The 18,605-nt window shown below is 37.1% G+C and overlaps 2 protein-coding genes and 1 long non-coding RNA gene across 3 annotated transcripts; 1 reads left to right on the top strand and 2 right to left on the bottom strand.

The window, feature by feature from the left end:
• Window positions 1-1,204: 1,204 nt before the first annotated feature.
• Window positions 1,205-1,768, bottom strand: LOC135597035 (uncharacterized). The gene has a single exon (XM_065089430.1). It carries the CDS (start codon window positions 1,683-1,685, stop codon window positions 1,392-1,394), a length of 294 nt encoding a protein of 97 aa, XP_064945502.1. The 5' UTR covers window positions 1,686-1,768; the 3' UTR covers window positions 1,205-1,391.
• A 384-nt stretch (window positions 1,769-2,152) lies between these two features.
• On the top strand, window positions 2,153-4,309 carry LOC135597033 (uncharacterized). The gene is made up of 3 exons (XR_010481097.1): window positions 2,153-2,517; window positions 3,837-4,057; window positions 4,171-4,309. It is a non-coding gene; the product is annotated as an uncharacterized LOC135597033 (long non-coding RNA).
• Window positions 4,202-7,928, bottom strand: LOC135597032 (myosin-2-like). The gene is made up of 6 exons (XM_065089428.1): window positions 7,168-7,928; window positions 6,315-6,444; window positions 5,881-6,027; window positions 5,642-5,802; window positions 5,100-5,312; window positions 4,202-4,737 (listed from the first exon to the last, which is right to left on the bottom strand). The coding sequence occupies exons 1-6, from the start codon at window positions 7,570-7,572 to the stop codon at window positions 4,378-4,380; spliced, it is 1,416 nt and encodes a 471-aa protein (XP_064945500.1). The 5' UTR covers window positions 7,573-7,928; the 3' UTR covers window positions 4,202-4,377.
• Between the last annotated feature and the right edge of the window lie 10,677 nt (window positions 7,929-18,605).

Genomic DNA, 18,605 nt, shown 5'->3' with positions numbered 1-18,605 from the left:
TCGAAGAATATTTCTCCCATTGAACTATAAGACACACAATTTTCTTTTCGCACCAACTCTTTAACTATACATAGCACTTAAGCACCCGAAGCAAGCCTGTAAAAAGAATATTTGAACTGCAAGCGAACGACAAAGTTCAGTCCTGAAAACTAATGTATTCTAAAAGAAATTATGAAGTTTGCTACAGCAGCAGCACTTCAAGTTATGAATCCGTTTCAAAACTCACTATAACACCCACATGCATAGTGATTATCCTGTACTTTAAAGATTCCGTCCCTGGTGACCCAAAGAGAACTTCCGAAGGTAATCACCAATTTTACACGATGAAAAATTTGTGAACCAATAGTTTTTTCCTAACATTCATGATGAAGACAAGGAAATGGCAGTATCCACCTACTAAACACTTAGCAAAAATGTAATTTTACCAACATAACATGTTCAATCAAACAGAACCGCAGGACCCAATTGCTCTATCTTAATGCTAGTTCTCCAATGACAACCTACTACTTGCTTCTCTAGAAAAATGATAACATTATCATGATATACCACATTTATGTTTACAAAAGTAATTGTCAAACCGATAAACCTTGACAGACTCACCAAGTTTATTAAACTAACAAAGTTTGATATGTTCACTCAAATATCCAACAACACTCACTTAACTAATTATCAAATGCCATCAAGCCATTGTAACTTTGCATGATTTACCATAACATCCTATTAGGACAACAATGTTGTCTACTGAAAAGTTTCTTCTTTGGAAGTACCTCCTGATGGGAATCAGCTATGCCTGATTATTGGTGAACCATATCTAAAAATCAAACATGGGAACTCTTAAGGATGGGATTGTTTTTTTACTAGGCAAAGTCACTGTTGGCAGATATGTTCATGAATAAACCAATAGTGATAACTAAGTTATCCATTTGATTTGGAAAAAAGAAAGATCCATAGCTAAATAAAAAGAAGTAGGAAAATTGCAGAACTATAATCTCTTGATCTAATTTATTCGATGAGGTTGGGTTTTGGTCCCATCAGGTTCAACGCTCATGTCATAGGAGGTTAGGCTAATACCAAGGAAGTAATATTCAGATAAGGTATAGGACCTACATTTCAATTTCACTGACACAAAAGACAGAAGCTACAGCAAATTCAAATAAGAGTATTAACACCATGAGATGCATCAAGAACACAAACAAACGAAATCTGTACCAACATAGCCAAACGAAAAATTAAAGCGCAGAGAACCACAAATTTACAATGTCCAACTGCCCAAGAGAATCAGAACATCTTACTGGTATGGCAAAGGGCTGTATCATTGAAAGTTCGAAGTTTTCTTACACTAGTAAAGCCATAAATACTCGAGAATATTGCTTCTTGGAAGTATCGCTCAGCTAGAAGACGATGCGGAACTGAGGGGCGTCCGTTCCAACAGCGGGGATGATCTCCCACCGGCACGGCTCGAGCTCGTCGGAGACGGGGCAGTAGCCAGCGAGAGTCATCCTGTCGCCGGACGCCGCCACCGAGCCGAACTCGAACACCGTCACGTCTCCCGGTCGCCGCACCTCCACCGCCCCGTTCATTCCCGGTACCTCCTCGGATGCAACCTCTGGCTTCTTGCCAGTGTCGCCCTTCGTCACCGACGACGGAGACGAACCCTTCCCCTTCCACCAGGATAGCACCCCCATGTACCCTGTCGAGAGAAGGGACTCGATAGCGCTAGGGTTTTGCGAGGACCCTCTCGAATCAAACCGGTCCGTTCGAGGCGAGCGATCCTTATCGGAAAGGGAAACGCGCGTCTTGATTAATTGGGGCGGATAAACCAGAGGGGAAACGAGAATCGTAACTGTGTCTATGAACAATGCTTTCCCACTCATTTGGATTTGCCACCGACTTTACCTGTGAGGTCTCACTGCAGGGCTGAAACGGGTCCCATCTGGGACCCACTTGAGGGACAACAGGCGGCAACCTCCTTGCAGCAACACCGTTATATATATGCGACACCGACACCGACACGAACTCCGTTATATAAGCGATACCGAAGTCGAAACCTGATATATATATATATATATATATATATATATATATATATATATATATATATATATATATATATATATATATATATATATATGTTGCCGTTATTGTCTCCTCCCTTCCCATTTCTTCTTGAGTTCGAAACCTACGGGAGTGCGTCGGTACTTCTCCACCGTGATCTAGGGTTTGGATTAGGTTTTGCTTTTGCGTATTTTTGTTCGATCAAGGCGGGAACGGAACAGAGATGCCGTAGCGGCACTCGAAGAACAACAATTACCTTGCATTCTTCACCCACGAGGAGAAGCTCAAGCTCGGATGCGGCACGCAGCGGGAGCGGCTCGGCAGGGACTCGATCAGGCCCTTTGACCCTTGTTGCCTCTGCCTCAAGCACCTCATCCACCCTCTTTTCTGCCAGAAGGGGCACCTCTTGTGCAAGGAGTGTATCCTTGAGTGCCTCCTTACCCAGAAGAAGGACATCGAGAGGTGTGTTCGTCTCTTCCGAATCCCCGTTTCGTTATGTGATTGAAGATGCCTATATAAAGATGACTCTTTGAACGTTTTGATGCGGAGTGATTTAGTCGACTTGACCTGGATTTGTCAATTGAATCCCGTCAATGGTAGTAATTTAAGATCCCTTGCTAGTTTGATAACTTGGTAGCTGATCATGAAGAATATACATCCAGAATATGCAAGTTGGTGGCATATTTTGGGTTAAGTGTTTGTATATTGTCTGATTTCAGCTTAAATTTTTGTTGTTGGACTCAGCAATGATTCCCTCAAAGAGCTTAATTCGGTAGTCAGGTGTTGGCTCTGATGGTAAAAGATCTCAAAGAATACATATCGATGAAGGAAATTTATTTTTTTATTGCTAGGGATTGGTAACTTGAATTTGGAAATGCATAAATATTAGAATTCAGGTGTTTTTTCGGCCAGAAGACAACATATATTGGCTCTTTGGTTAGAGATTGAGTAGCAATGTTTCTGAATATTTTCTTCTTTTTTTTAAATATAAGTCACTTTCTCGATACTATTTTTAAGATCCCTTTCGTTTCATATTCATCCATTAATGCCCCTTGGGTTTCTGAGCTTGTTATCAAAAAATCAAAATTAATCTTATTTTTCATTTCATATGCATTACACATTCTTTCTGATGTGATAAATTTTAGTGTGTGATTCTGTGATTGGACTTAAAGCTTTCCAAGACTCTTTATCAATGGACTCCTAACTCAAACAAAATGCAGAGTTCCTAAATCATATGATGATTTATAAGCTAGGGGATTACACATGATGAAATTTCATGCTAAAGTGCAAAATTGGAGCAGCTGTTATTTGCAATATATCACTTTGTCTCTTTAGAATTATTGGAAAAAAAGAACAGAAATTTTCAAAGATAATGATGGATATTTTTCATTGAGAAGTGTGATTTTCTTTTCTACTGAATGAATGCTATATAAGTACCCATCACTTTGGTTGGAATTTTCACTAATAGTGAATTTTTTGGTGTTAGTAATCTTTAGATATCTGGTCAAGCTTGATCTCTAGAGAGCAGTTTATTCTTTTTATTTACTCTATCATTCAGTTTGTATGTTTGAATTAATGTTGCAGAAGAAGATTTGCCACTAGTTTTTTTTTTCGTTTCAGTATCTTTTCAAGAATTTTTTTTATTATGCTTGAAGCTTTGCCATTAGTTCTTAGCTGTCCACAAAGTTTGTTTGGTCTGCAACAAGGAATGCTAGGACAGGAACCTAGTTTGCTTGGAGAAAGGAGGTACTGGATTTGCCTGACATGGGGATCATTTGCAGGCGGATTGCGGAAACCAGCCACCAAAACTTGAAGATGAGAAGGGAATTGCATCATGATATTTCTCATGAGATTATTACCAGTGCAGTTAATTTTCGTGTCTGGAATCTTGATCATATAGATTACAAGTCTCATAAGTCGAGTGGCAGCATCGACCAGCAAATCAAAGCCAATGCATTGGGCTCCCGTCAATATTGGATAAACAACAACACAATTTTATCTGGTATAAAATTTTATGTCGCAATATATACATCTCTCTCTCTCTCTCTCTCTCTCTCTCTCTCTAGTCCACATACCTAACCCTCTGATAATTTGACCTCACCATTTTGGGTACAGGAGCAATCTCTTCACACTAAGAACATCAAGAAAAGCAAGGCATATATACATGCAACATACACATATGATGATGATGATGTTCTAGAGACGAGACAAACAAATAAGGAAGAGGTTTCCTCGAAGATAAGCAGCATTCAGGTTTCTCCTCAAACCACCATCCTGGCACTTGCTCTGCCAAGAAGAGTTGCTTGGTATACTTCATTTGCATCATCTTGCACTGGCTATGCACAACCATTTTCTCCATGAAGCAAAACGAGTTTTCAGTTTCCGACGGATCATGCTGGCACCCAATTGCTCTGATTTCCCTTCAACCAGTGCCCCAGCATCATCGTGGAAGACTTGCCTGTGCTGACCAAACTCTATCATGAGTTGGATCGCCCCATTACGAGTGCTATCATTGTCTCTCACAGGCATGACAATAGAAGCATTGACGGGTTTGGCTACTGTGACTGCTGGCGTCTTATCTTCAGCTTCATAGTGGTGATTAATTCGTGCTGCTATCTGCTGTCGAGGCCGGTTTGTCATTTCTTCAAGAATAAAGCTTTTTCTTGCACCAGCAAAGTTCATCTGCATAAAGAGTACAGCAATCATTATTACTGCTCATGATCTTTTTCATTTGATGTGTTAAACAATATAGACAAATGATTTACATGGTTGCTATTGACAATTAAAGATGGTTATTCACATGAGAAATTCGTAGAGCACATCTTCTCACAAGGTTTGAGAGGCTATGATGTATGTAACTGACTTTATACTTCCATTGCTAGGCTTCAACTATGTCTAGAAGAAACACTTATCATGATCTGCAACTATGTCTAACAAGGAAGCTTAAACTAAACATGAAACATATCCAGGAAAGTTTCAATTAGAACCTTCACAACTTCTACTTCCTTCATCACAGTTCATAATATAGTAAGAAAGAAAGTGACCTGCAAAGAGATCAATTGTTTCTGCCAAGTCCTTTCCATAGATTTCATTTTCGACTCGTATTCTGACCACCTCATCTCATACTCTCGAAGCTGCTGTTTCAGAACAGCATTCTCCTCGTCTTTGTCTCTCAGTGCTGCTTCTGCCTTACACACCTGACTCTGAAGTTGAGCTAAAACAGAGGGGTCCAACTGAGGATGCTCACTCTCAGTGTCCTGCAAGTCAAACCCATCCAATTAAACCCTTGAATATAAAGCACCTTGAAAGTTTTTAACAGGGAGCACAATATGAGTTGCAATTTCTGGATCTTTATAAAACTATACCGCTTAATCGATCTCGATAAAACATGAGGCATTATTACTAGTTACACTTCTAGATACTTACTAAAGAGAAATATTAATAGAAAAGGAAACCAAGTCACCCAGGTTGATAGTTATGGGATGAAAATTTTGAAACAACAATGAACATCCAGCCAAGTTGTTATTTGAACACACAGTTTCATTGTTAGAAATCAGTGACAAGCTATAAAAATGGAACAAGATACCTTCACAAGTTCTGGAGAATCCCTTGCTGACCCTCCTTTGATTAGTTGAACATGACTGACCATTGACACCTCCCTTTTCTTCAAATAAGTATGACCAGACTTTAACACCTCAATTTTCTTTAAAGCAGTAAAACGTTTCCTCGCCAGCCGACCACGGATAACTGCGGATGAGTCAAAATACATCGTCGGGACAAATGCCAAGGAACATATAATGCACTTGAAATCTATGAATAAATTACCAGACTGCAAAAATATAATGTCCTTCCGCTGGTTATTAAAAACAGTCCTAGCAAAACACCGCCTCAAATGCTGTTGGATAAGTATAGCTGCCCTCCATCTCTTCTTCAAGACCTCAAAATTATGCCTTGTGCTTTCACCTCGTACGACTGTCGTCGGCACAAGCATCCAATAAAACATTTAAGGTCAGTGGAGCTTTTTTCAAGACACAAAAATGGTGTCTGTTTTCAACACAAAAGAAAGGAACATTGCTCTAAGATCCAATTTAACTATAAAAAAAGCACCAAATACTTTAATTTGAATATCTTAGAGGAGATAAGTGTAGATATAATATTTTCATATTACTAGATTATCTAATGTGACACGAGACTGCTTAAAAATATATAAGACTCCTCGAAAACAAAACCCAGTAGTTCTTCTGTCACTATGCACGTACATGATTGCAACACGGTTGCTCCTTTCTTCAGCTGTTGATAGTAAGAACAAGCTCGGAAACCACGAAAGCTTTTTTGAACCCTGATAATTCCCTGCGAAGTCTGATTTCTATCGTCTTCCATTCCGAAAACCTGTGAAAATAATGTAAAAGGTAAAGCCGAAAGCTAAAGATGCCAGAAGAAAAAAGGATCTCTGATAAAGGAACCCAGAATTAATCAGAAGAACAAGATGTCTTAAAATTCAATGTCAATTTTCAGCGCATGACTAATTGCAGACAAGATTTCCTGCACAAAATTAAAACTAATTTAATAGGAGTACATACCATGTTCGATTATGTGATTTGTGTCAAGTTTTATTAAGTATGCATACATCCTGTCTGTGCATTACATCCAAGTTCACTCGCTAATAATCTACAATCTATTTGGCTCGATAGAATGCGATAAACAAACGTTCACTGACGATAAATATGAAGAAAGGAAAGTTCCGAAACACATAAAATATTTGGTCATATGTTCCAAATTACATGGAGCTATGTCTAAATAAGTTTTTCTTTCACAGTGAGGAACCACAGGGAACAAAAATTTCTACAGTACAAACCACATTATATATTTAATTATATAGAGTTTATGTAACAATATACAGTTTTCGGTCAATGTGATTGAAATTGCAGGGATAAGTCAAACTGCATCCTAAAAACAAAAAACACAAGTTGAATCTTTTCAAACCATTTTAAGAGCTTGAAAATTTGCCTGCGAGGATGTAAATTGACTATAAGTTGGCTCACCAGGCAAAATTTGCACAGAATACTGTAATCAAGTATGCAAGTTAAGAACTATCAGTAAATTGATTATTACCTCATTCATGGAATACTTGATGACACCACCAACTGCTGGCGGCAAGGAGAAAGCAGGTGAATCTGACCCATCATCGATCTGCACTCTCTTTTCATACCTCACCAGGTCTGAGGTTTTGAGGCATGGAGATTCTGCCAGTTGCTCCACATCCCTCTCATTCTTTCGTGTCTGTTCGTCTTCCTCGTCTTCGCCTTTAACGGAGTTGCTCAACAAGCTTCTGGGTGCACCTATTTCGAGATTAAGGTGCACGGGCAATGGCCTTCTCCAACTGGGCAGGCGTCCCCTGGAGGTTGGCCGGAGAGGCAAAGCGGGTGGCAGATCCTTAGGCCGCTCATCCCTCTGCCTGATCTCATCCAGAAATATCTCCAGCGAGCTCCGATTGACCATTAGGTTAGCTGAAAACATGATCGAAACCCCCACCCCCCTGATCTACGGATATACAACACCAGAATCTAAACTCCCCCAATCTAAAACCGTAAGAAACAGAGTTCTATCCTACAATTCTGAAGTCAAAAAAAGACCTATGTCCATAAAGATCAGGATGAAGCAGAAAAAAAACAGCACTTCAGCAGTTCAGGGGCATAGTACCCGATCAGAACCTGATGCTGAATCCTCTTCAAGAACGATGACAAGAGGAAAGAAGTGACTGCGATCCAAAAATCCAAGATCCAACCTCCCTTTTAACGTCCATGGAGGAGCGTCAGGGGGTCCGAATCGCTCCCTTCCAAGCAAAGAATTAGGGTTTGCTCCGCCAAACATTCAAATTTCCGGACCCAGTCAACGCACGCTCTGACCTCCAACCTTTCAAACGAGCATCGGAAACTAAAAACCCTTGTCTTTCAGAAAAATAACAAATAAACCCCTGCGTGCACCGCTGTCTTCCTATCATAGATGGCACCTTCTGTAAATAAACGACACATTATGTCATGTTTGCGAACGTTGGGTGCGGAGAGCGTTGGCAGCGCCTCCAAAGGCAAGCCTAACTGAAATGGCTGTCCATCATAGATGGCACCTTCGGTAAATAAATGACAATTTATGGCACGTTTCACGATGAGGCCCCTTTGCGAACGCGCGCGTGCGGAGTGTTGGCGGCGCCTCCAACGACAAGCCTAAATGAAATGACCAAACTGTCCCTCAAATGAAATCATGTCAAATTAGGCTACTAAACTGAAATGTAGCTTTGTTTAGATTAATCTAATATGTTGATCAAGAGGAAATTAGGAGCTCTTCCTGATTGGGTTTAAGATGGCAAATCGTCCACCATTTTATGTGCTTTCAAGTATTTCCTTTAGATGTTGATCGATTGCATTGAAATTTTGAGTTGGACTAGATATGATAGCTCATCATCAAAAATAAATACTTCATCAAGTTTTAGAGTTTTATGTGAGGTAAATAAAGCATTGATGCACCTAATATCCAGCAATTTGTATCTTATTTTAATTCATTCTCGTAAAAAAGTAGGTCGATAATGTGTTCGATAATAAATCAATTTTTTTTATTATGATAAATAATTTATTTGTAAAGGGTTTTGCGTTTACTTTGTGCTTCGAGATAAGGGTTTATTAATGCAGCACGATACTTGATTCTCATTTTTTTCGGTGATCGAAAAAAAAATAAATGTCAAATGTCTTAAAATAAGACACTTTCGTCATGTTAAATGTTTCATATATACATAAAGGGATGTATCATAAGTAAAGGAAATAATTTATATATAATAGGGATGAATCACGAGTAAATGAAATATTTTATTGTATTAGGTCCTTTGAATGTATTTTTATGGTGATGAATATACTTAACTTTATTAGCTTTAAACCTGACATAAAATATTAAAATCTAAGTTAACAATAATATAGTCAACAGACTCTTATAAAGAGATTTTATTGGGTCAAAATGTCAAACATTTATGTAGATAAGCCTCTCACCGAACTGGGCTATGTCTTATAGATATGGCCCGATTGTCGACTATGCTAAGGAGCTTCTCATCATGTACTAATATTAAATCGATTTTGAGATCAATTTTTACTATTCGATCGATTAACTTCATTGAATCTGAATTACTAACTTAGAATATTTAAATCTGAATTAATAATAATAAGCTTATTAAATTGTTCAGGCGACTGACTCGCTGTTGCACTGTTATAAATTATTCAAATAAAAAAAATTCAAAAGAGTTATTTGAAAATATGATTTCGTTTATAGTTATTTTGGTAATTATTTTTTAAAGATTGTATCTTTTATGGAAATATCTATAAATAGGTATTTGAGAGTAAATCATGAAAAATATCTTCGAGTGATTGTATTAGACATTCTCTAATTCTTCTTTAAAATTTTCTTATTATTTATTCAATATGGATCTTTTAAAGGTTTATCGTATCTATTAAAACTATTTACATCAAACTCATAGCAATCTTGTTGAGAAGACGGTACAAATATCATTTTTTAAAAAATATTTATACATGTTTCAAGCCTAAATATTTTTATAGTGTTCTTGATCTTATGTTTGTTATTTGTTTCCATAATATTTTCATCCTCTTTATTGTAATTTTCAACAATCTAAAAATGATATTTTGTGAGTTTATACAAATTCACCGTGGAGGCCACAAATATCATCAAATTATTGAATCAAGATTTTGTTCGTTTGGATCATTTTGATGGAACAAATTTTACCCGTTGGCAAGACAAGATGAAGTTCATGTTGACTATTTTGAAGATCTTCTATGTGCTTAATCCAAATTTTCAATCAATTCCTGATCAAACCGATAATGACACTGATGAAGTTAATGTTGAACAAAACAAAAAAAATAAAGATAGAGTTATATGTAGATGACACATTCTCAATTCTCTTTCGGATCGGCTTTATGATCTTTATACGATGAAACTATCTGCAAAAGTAATTTGGAATACTTTGGAATTCAAGTATCATATCGAGGAGGAACGTATAAAGAAATTTTTAATTTTTAAATATTTTGATTATAAGTTTGGAGATGACAAGCCAATCTTTGCACTAAGTACATGATTTGCATGTTATTATTAATCAAATAAAGCCTCAAAAAATTAAACTTTCAAGACATTTTCAAGTAAGGGCTATAATAGTTAAGTTGCCTTTGTCTTGGAAAGGGTATAGGAAGAAGATTTTGCATAATTCCAAAGATATTACTTTGGAGCAAATTCAAAAATATCTTTGAATCGAGGAGGAATCGAGGATGAGAGATAAGAGTGAGAACTCTTTTGGCAATACAAAAGCATACTATGAGAAATTTGATGCAATAATTCTTTCTAATTGATTTGTTCATAGATAAATATATTTATCTTAAAACTTGTGATGACTATATGGTGATAGTTTGCTTTTATGTTGATGATATGCTAATAGTGAGCAACGACATGAAAGGTGTTGTAAAAACATAGAGGTTTCTATCTTCAACATTCAAGATGAAAGATCTTAGGTAAGTTAATACCATACTAGGTATCAAGGTAAAAAAAAAAAAATAGTGGGGGATATGTTTTGAGTCAAATTCATTACATACAAAAAGTACTAAAGAAATTTAATCATTTGAAAATCAAAGAGACAAATATCTCATTTGACCCAAGTATTAAATTAGTCAAGAATGTTTGAAGAACAGTGGCTCAATTAGAATATTCAAGTGCTATAGGAAGTTTTATGTATGCAACATAATGCATGTTAGGATCGGAGCGGCACTAAGAGGGGGGGGTGAATTAGTGCAGCGGATTAAAACTTCGATTTTAGAAAAATCTTTCGTACGATAAGGACGGAACTTGAAAAGCTTAACTTGAAGGCATATTCTTAAAGTTGCGCAGCAAAGATAATAAGGAACTAAAGCATGTAAGAAGGTTTGCAGTAATGTAAACAGCAATAATGAAATACAAACCAGAGATTACGCTGATTTTAGAGTGGTTCGATCAAATGACCTACATCCACTTGCGAGGCCCCTCTTCGATGAGGCTCCCACCTTCCACTAGCAAATCTCTTGAAATGGAAGGGTAAATACCCATCTTACAACCTTTTACAAACAGTTCAACCTCTTACAAATTTTTCAATAAGAAAGAAGGAGGAGAACTCTCTAGCAAATTGAAAACAAGACTTGCTAAGACTTTCTAAGACTTTTCTCTCAATCAAAATGCTTCTCAAAAGTTGTAATCTCAGTTGAGATTTGAGGGGTATTTATAGGCCTCAAGAGGATTCAAATTTGGGCTCCAAAATTTGGGCTCCAAAATTTGAATTCTCTTTGGGTTCCCGATGCTGGCGATGCCACCGCCCAGCCCTCGGGTGCTGGACGGTGCAACCACCCAGCCCAGGAGGTGTCACCGCCCAGCTCTCGGGTGCTGGGCGGTGCTACTGCCTGGCTCTCCGGTTCGCTGGTTTGGCTTAGTTTTAGCCCAAACCAAATCTGACTTTGGGCCCAGTTGGCCCCTAACCAAGATATAGGATTATCTCTTAATCCTAATCCTAATTACAAGTGAACTACATAACCAAAACACATCCTAAGCAAGTTTTCAACCGCGAACGTCGAGTCTTGTTCCGGCGAGCTTTCCGACGAACTTTCTTCCAACGGACTCCCATCAAGCTCTCGATCTTGTGATGACTTTAACGAGTAGCTGAGCCTTCTCGGTGATCTCTGTGAACCTCCGACGATCTCTTCGGCGAACTTCCGAAAATTCCGATAGGTTCCCAATTTCTTCTCGGTTGGTTCCGGTAGCATCTCCAACGATTCTTCGGACTCTTAAACGTCCATCGATCTTGACTCCGGTATCCTTGCTTTATGTTTTCTGGTTATCGTAGTTAATCCTGCACACTTAACTCAATAATATGGATTAGATCAATTAACCCACCAATTGATTATATCATCAAAATCCGAGATTCAACAATCTCCCCCTTTTTGATGATGACAATCAATTGATGACGGAGTTAAACATAACTCCCTCTATCTATATGCCATATAATGAGAAGATAAAAAACACTTGAATTCCATCCCATTGGATTCAAGCATAACCCGATAAGTTCTAACCGTAGAGCTTATCGTGATCCTCATTAAACAATAGTAAGTACGAAACTTCGATGAAAATCATAAGTTAAATGAAAAGAGACGAATTTTATTACGACAGAAGATAAAAATTTTCAATATAAATTTCATGATATAGATGTAAGGCATGCTTTCAATATGATCAATCAATCTTGTGATATTTTCAAGGATTTTGCAAGGCATATAAGTCATTCATATCACACAAGTTTTTGTAATCCATATAAGTCATGCTATCATTATGGTGTAAGTCATCACTTAGTCATCACTTCTCCCCCTTTGTCATCAACAAAAAGAGACAAGCCAGCTAATTGATGATCATAGAAAAAAGGTTTAGCATTTAATAGGAAACAAAGTTCATCATTCAAATTTGCCAGAAATAGTTTATCCAAAAGACATCATCATTTATGCAGATCAAAACAGTAGTTATCTAAAAGGAAGGATCAGTTATCGTTCAATCGATGACAAACTTTGAACTTCTTGTTAAAAGCAAACAGAACAGAATAAAAAGATACATCAATTTAATCCTTAGGAGGCAATCCACAGTGCTGATACATTATATCTATTTTTAATTCATTTGTCGTAGTGTCTTCAAAATTTTAACTTGTTGATTCTGAATTTGTTCTTACTGTGATTTGATCTGAGACAGTTCCGCCATAATGAGATCTTCAGAGGAGGAAACAGGAGCTGAAGGTGCTGCACCAAAAGGACTAGGAGGAGGAGATTCATTTCCCATAAGAATTGGTGTTTCAGGGTGTTCTATTAGTGGAGGAATTGGATCTGTCCTTCTAGGCTGCCTAACCCATATGCCATTGCTAAAAGTGCACCTAAGTCTTTTCAGTAGGTTTTTATTTATTATGTTATATCGATCATTTTGAATAGATTCTTCATCGGGTGGGATGCAAATGTCATAGGCATGAAGAAATCTAGTGATTAACCTCCCATATGGCAACATAGTATCTTTAGCCATAATATCCTGCATGTGTTGCCGAATTGAGTACCCAAAACAATTATGTTGACCGGTCATAATCCAATACATGGTACTTATCTCTATTTGACTTATTTCGTCAAGATGAAATTGTTTGGGGAATATGATGCTTGTGATAATGTGATGAAGAATTTTAGAATTGAAAGGCAGTAAGTGTTCACAGCTCTTGGGTAGGAAGTCAAGGTTTGGATTTGCAAAAATTGTTTCTACGGCTTCGGTATAGGTTGCTCCTATTGTGTTGACGTCCCATTTACCTTTAAAATAGCATCCCCTATCTTTTTCAGTTATGCCAATTAGCTCACAAATCGTACTGTCAAATATTCTAATGGGTGTTCCTAGAAGGTAAGTGCTTAGGCTATTGTTGTCCTCATATAGGTTGGCATAGAACAACCTAACTAATCGCGGATAGATTGGTTCATCTATTTGTAGTAGAGGTAGAGCTTCTAGGTGTGCAAACCACCTAATGGGTTCTAAGTCCTCTAGTTCATCCAGATCAACGTATTTTCCCTTATGGATACATCGTGTTTCAAATTTTGGAAAGCTAAGGGCTACCTCTTTTGATCTAAAAAGATCATGGTCAAATGAATCTCCTTCAATCCTTTTTCCTTTTGATCTCTTAGGAGCCATTATCTAGACAAGATGATGATGAAATTGTGAAAAATAAGCAAGGGAAAGAGGAAAGAAAAGAGAGAATGAGATACCAAAAAGAGGGATTTCAAGTGTTACCTTATGGAGATTATGTTGAGAGATGAAAAGCTTAGACCACCAAGAATCCTTCTCCAATGCTTCTAAGAGTTAGAATGAGGGTTAGAGGGAATGGGAGAGGGTTTTGAGAGCCTTTTTTTCGGGTTGGGGGCGGTGTCACCGCCGGCCCTAACCCCTCGGGTTAATAAGGGTCGCTCGGTCGGTGCCACCGCCAAACCGAGCGGTGTCACCGCCTGGCGCCCGAGCGCCAGGCGGTGCAACCGCCGGATCTGGCGGTGCCACCGCTGGCATCCCGCGGAGGAAAGAAAAAAAATTTTCTTCCTCCCTTTTGTTTAGCTTCTTCCCTCAAGATCATAAGTTATGGATCATTTTGAATTGAAGAAGAAGGAAGAAATCAAATCCACAAAAGAAAGGAAAAGGACGAGTCATTTTTCGTGAAGCTCATTTTAGGGACAATTTAACATGCCTAATTCCCTTCTAATGAATTCAAATTGATCTTCGTTCAAAGCTTTTTTAAATATATCTGCTAATTGATGCTTTGTGTCAATGAATTCTAGAACAACATCATTGTTAAGGACATGATTGTGTATGAAATGATGCCTAACGTCGATGTGCTTAGTTCTAAAGTGCAGAATTGGATTTTTAGTAAGACATATGACACTAGTATTATAACATTTTATGGGAATGTTTTTGAAGTGAATTCCATAGTCTTCTAATATATTTTTCATCCAAATGACTTATGCACAACATGCACTTGCAGCAATGTATTCGGCTTCCACCGTAGATAGTGCAACTGAATTTTGTTTCTTGGAAGTCCAAGAAACAAGTGCATGTCCTAAAAATTGGCATGTTCCGGATGTACTTTTTCTATCTATCCTGCATCCGCCAAAATCGGCATCTGCATAAGCTATTAGATCGAATTTTTCAGATTTTGGATACCATAATCCTAAATTTGGAGTTCCTTTAAGATACCTAAATATTCTTTTAACACTCTTCAGATGAGATAATTTAGGATTAGATTGAAACCTAGCGCAAAGTCCTACACTAAACATAATATTTGGTCTAGTCGCGGTGAGGTAGAGTAGACTACCTATCATTCCCCTATATGTTTTTTTATCAAAATTTTCACTATTTTCATCCATATCTAACTTAGTCGCAGTACTCATAGGGGTGTTTATTGCTTTTGAATTATCCATGTTAAATCGTTTTAACAATTCTAATGTATATTTGGATTGGTTAAGAAATATACCATCACTAAGTTGTTTGATTTGTAATCCTAAAAAGAAAGTTAATTCACCCATTAAACTCATTTCAAATTCATGACTCATACATTTGGCAAATGATTCACATAGTGATTCATCCGAAGAGCCAAAAATAATATCGTCAACATAAATTTGCACAATAAGAAAATTATTTTCAAAATATTTAATAAATAATGTAGTATCAACCTTGCCTTTGGTAAAATTATTTAAAATAAGAAAGGAACTAAGCCTTTCATACCAAGCTCTAGGAGCTTGTTTCAAGCCATAGAGAGCTTTAGTCAATTTGAATACATGATTAGGAAGAAGAGAATTTTCAAATCCGGGAGGTTGTTCGACATATACTTCTTCAGAAATAAAACCATTCAAGAAAGCACTTTTGACATCCATTTGAAATAGTTTAAAATTATTACTACTAGCATAGGCAAGGAGCATCCTTATGGCTTCTAATCGAGCCACGGGAGCGAAGGTTTCTTCGTAATCGATACCTTCTTCTTGGTTGAAACCTTTGGCCACTAATCTAGCCTTGTTTCTAACCACGATACCATTTTCGTCTTGCTTGTTTCTAAAGACCCACTTAGTACCTATGACTAAGTGGTCACTTGGTCTAGGAACAAGCTTCCATACCTCATTCCTCTCAAATTGGTTCAATTCTTCTTGCATTGCAATGACCCAAAAATCATCTTTTAAGGCTTCGTCAATGCATTTAGGTTCAATTTGAGAAAGGAAAGCGGCGTTAGCACAAAAATTCTTGAAAGAAGAACGAGTTTGAACCCCTTTTGTTGTATCTCCTATAATTAGCTCCTTTGGATGAGCATCTACATACTTCCATTCTTTGGGTAAAGAAATTTCGGAAGAAGATGCATTCAAACAGCTATTTTGAGGAGGGGGTTCGTTTAAATTCAAATTATTAAAACCAAGATCATCATCAAAATCATTTTTCTTTAAATCAGAAATTTCATTAAAAACTACATGAATAGACTCTTCTATTAATAAGGTCCTTTTGTTAAAGACACGAAAGGCCTTAGAAACGGAGGAGTAACCAAGAAAAATGCCTTCATCGGATTTAGCATCAAATTTACCTAGGGCATCCTTTTCATTTAAAATGAAGCATTTACAACCAAAAACTTTAAAGTAAGAAATATTTGGTTTTTTGTTATTCCATAATTCATAGGGAGTTTTTAATAGAGATGGTCTTATTATGACCCTATTCATGATGTAACAAGCCGTATTTACGGCTTCGGCCCAAAAATATTTGGGTAAACTATGTTCATTTAACATAGTTCTTGCCATTTCTTGTAGGTTTCTATTTTTCCTTTCAACTACTCCATTTTGTTGAGGATTTCTTGGAGTTGAGAAGTTGTGATTGTACCCATTAACTTCGCAAAAATTTTGAAAGTCATGGTTTTGGAATTCACCACCGTGATCACTCCGAATTGATGAAATCATGAAGCCTTTTTCGTTTTGAGTGAGTTTACAAAATTTAGAGAAACACTTGAAGCAATCACTTTTGTGAGCTAAGAAATATGTCCAAGTGTATCTAGAGTAGTCATCCACAATCACAAAAGCATATTTGCTTCCACCTAGACTTGTTGTATCAATTGGTCCAAATAAGTCCAAATGGATCAATTGTAATGGTCTAGTGGTGCTAATTTGATTTTTTGGTTTGAAGCTTGTTTTTATTTGTTTGCCTAGTTGACATGCATCGCATACCTTATCCTTAATAAACTTCATATTCGGAATCCCTCGTACTAATTCTTGAGATGAGATTTTAGATATTGTTTTCTTGCATGACCTAATCTCCTATGCCAAAGCCAAGCATCATCATTTACAGCGGAGAAACACATTTCATTACTTAGTTCATCAAGATTGATGGTATAGACATTATTTTGTTTTAAAGCAATCATAGTGATTTGGTTTTTCAATAATGCACATATTAGATTCAAATCTAACGATGTAACCTTTATCGCATAGTTGACTAATACTCAAGAGATTGTGTTTCAATCCATCAACTAGTAAAACATCATCAATGGAAAAACTAAATTTGTTACCAATAGTTCCCTTGCCAATGATTTTGCCTTTGTTGTTGTCTCCGAAGGTGACGTACCCTTCTTCTTTGCTAGTGAGCATAGAGAAATGAGATGGATCTCCAGTCATATGTCTTGAGCATCCACTATCGAGATATCATCTCTTGCTCCTAGCTTGTGGGTTTGTCTACAAAATAGGATGATTTTTAGGTACCCATTTGATTTTGGGTGCCTCAAAAATTGACCCACTAACTTTGTTATTTATTATTGAATCCTTTATAGTTCCTTTAGGAACCCATATTAATTTTTGTGAACTAATTTTCCTAAATGGACATTTGTAGGCAATATGTCCGGATTTACAACAGAAGTTGCATTTCATATAAGAGGAAACATGTAATGTAGGTCCTTTTATGAAAGTGGTAGGATTTTGATGTAATCCTTTTACAAATCCAATTCCATTTCTATTTACGATGTGACCCTTGTGTGCAAGGATCATGTCTAATCCTTTGCTACCAACCTTAAACTTATTTAAGGTTTCTTTAAGAAGCAAATTTTTATTTTTTATTGCTTCTAAATGCTCACACTTAGAGCATGGAGGAGTTTGAAGACTATCAAACTTATCTTGTAGCAAAGCATGCTCTTTCTTTAAGATACTTAACTTCTTGCTAAAGATAAATCTTCATTAAATAAATCACATACCTCTTCTTCTAAAGCCATTAGCGCATAATGAGCAACTTGCTCGGTGTTGGACTCCTCTTCTTCGGACGCACTTGAATCATCCCACATTGCCTTGAGCGCCTTCTTCTTTGATGTTCTCTTTTTGGCTTGAGGACAATCGTTTTTGTAGTGTCATGGTTTTTTGCATTCATAGCAAATCACTTGGTCATTCTTTTGTTCAAATTTGTTTTTTGTATTATTTTTAAATTTGTTCTTTCTTAAGTATTTCTTAAATTTTTGAGTCAAAAGTGCAATGTCATTATCACCGTCCTCATCACTTGATGTTCCTTTCAAGTGGTCTTCTTGTGATTTGAGTATCATATCCTTCCTGTTCTTTGGAAGGGGGTTCTCGAGCTCGTCATGAGCTTGACATGTCATTTCGTAGGTCATTAGAGACCTAATGAGTTCTTCAAGAGGGAATGCTTTAAGGTCTTTGGCCTCTTGAATGACCGTAACTTTTGGATCCTAACTTTTAGGGAGAGATCTTAATATTTTAGTTACTAGTTCAAAGTTAGTAAAATCTTTACCTAGAGCTTTGAGTCCATTGATGACATCCGTAAACCGGGTGTACATGTCTCCGATGGACTCACTTGGTTTCATTTGGAAAAGTTCGTAAGAGTGCACAAGGATGTTGATTTTGGACTCTTTCACTCGGCTAGTGCCTTCATGAGTGACCTCAAGAGTTCTCCAAATATCAAAGGCCGAA

Source organism: Musa acuminata, chromosome BXJ1-11 (genome assembly GCF_036884655.1).
Source record: "Musa acuminata AAA Group cultivar baxijiao chromosome BXJ1-11, Cavendish_Baxijiao_AAA, whole genome shotgun sequence".
Lineage (NCBI taxonomy): Eukaryota > Viridiplantae > Streptophyta > Magnoliopsida > Zingiberales > Musaceae > Musa > Musa acuminata.
Note: the sequence above shows the minus strand (reverse complement) of the source record. Positions and strands in the feature narration are given on the sequence as shown.

Excerpts from the sequence above, each read along its gene's own strand:
- LOC135597032 (XM_065089428.1), bottom strand. The coding sequence starts at position 7,572 with ATGTTTTCAGCTAACCTAATGGTCAATCGGAGCTCGCTGGAGATATTT. Across the intron at positions 6,028-6,314 it reads AGCAACCGTGTTGCAATCAT|TCGTACGAGGTGAAAGCACA; the intron begins GTACGTGCATAG and ends TGCCGACGACAG. Across the intron at positions 4,738-5,099 it reads AACAATTGATCTCTTTGCAG|ATGAACTTTGCTGGTGCAAG; the intron begins GTCACTTTCTTT and ends CTCTTTATGCAG.
- LOC135597035 (XM_065089430.1), bottom strand. The coding sequence starts at position 1,685 with ATGGGGGTGCTATCCTGGTGGAAGGGGAAGGGTTCGTCTCCGTCGTCG.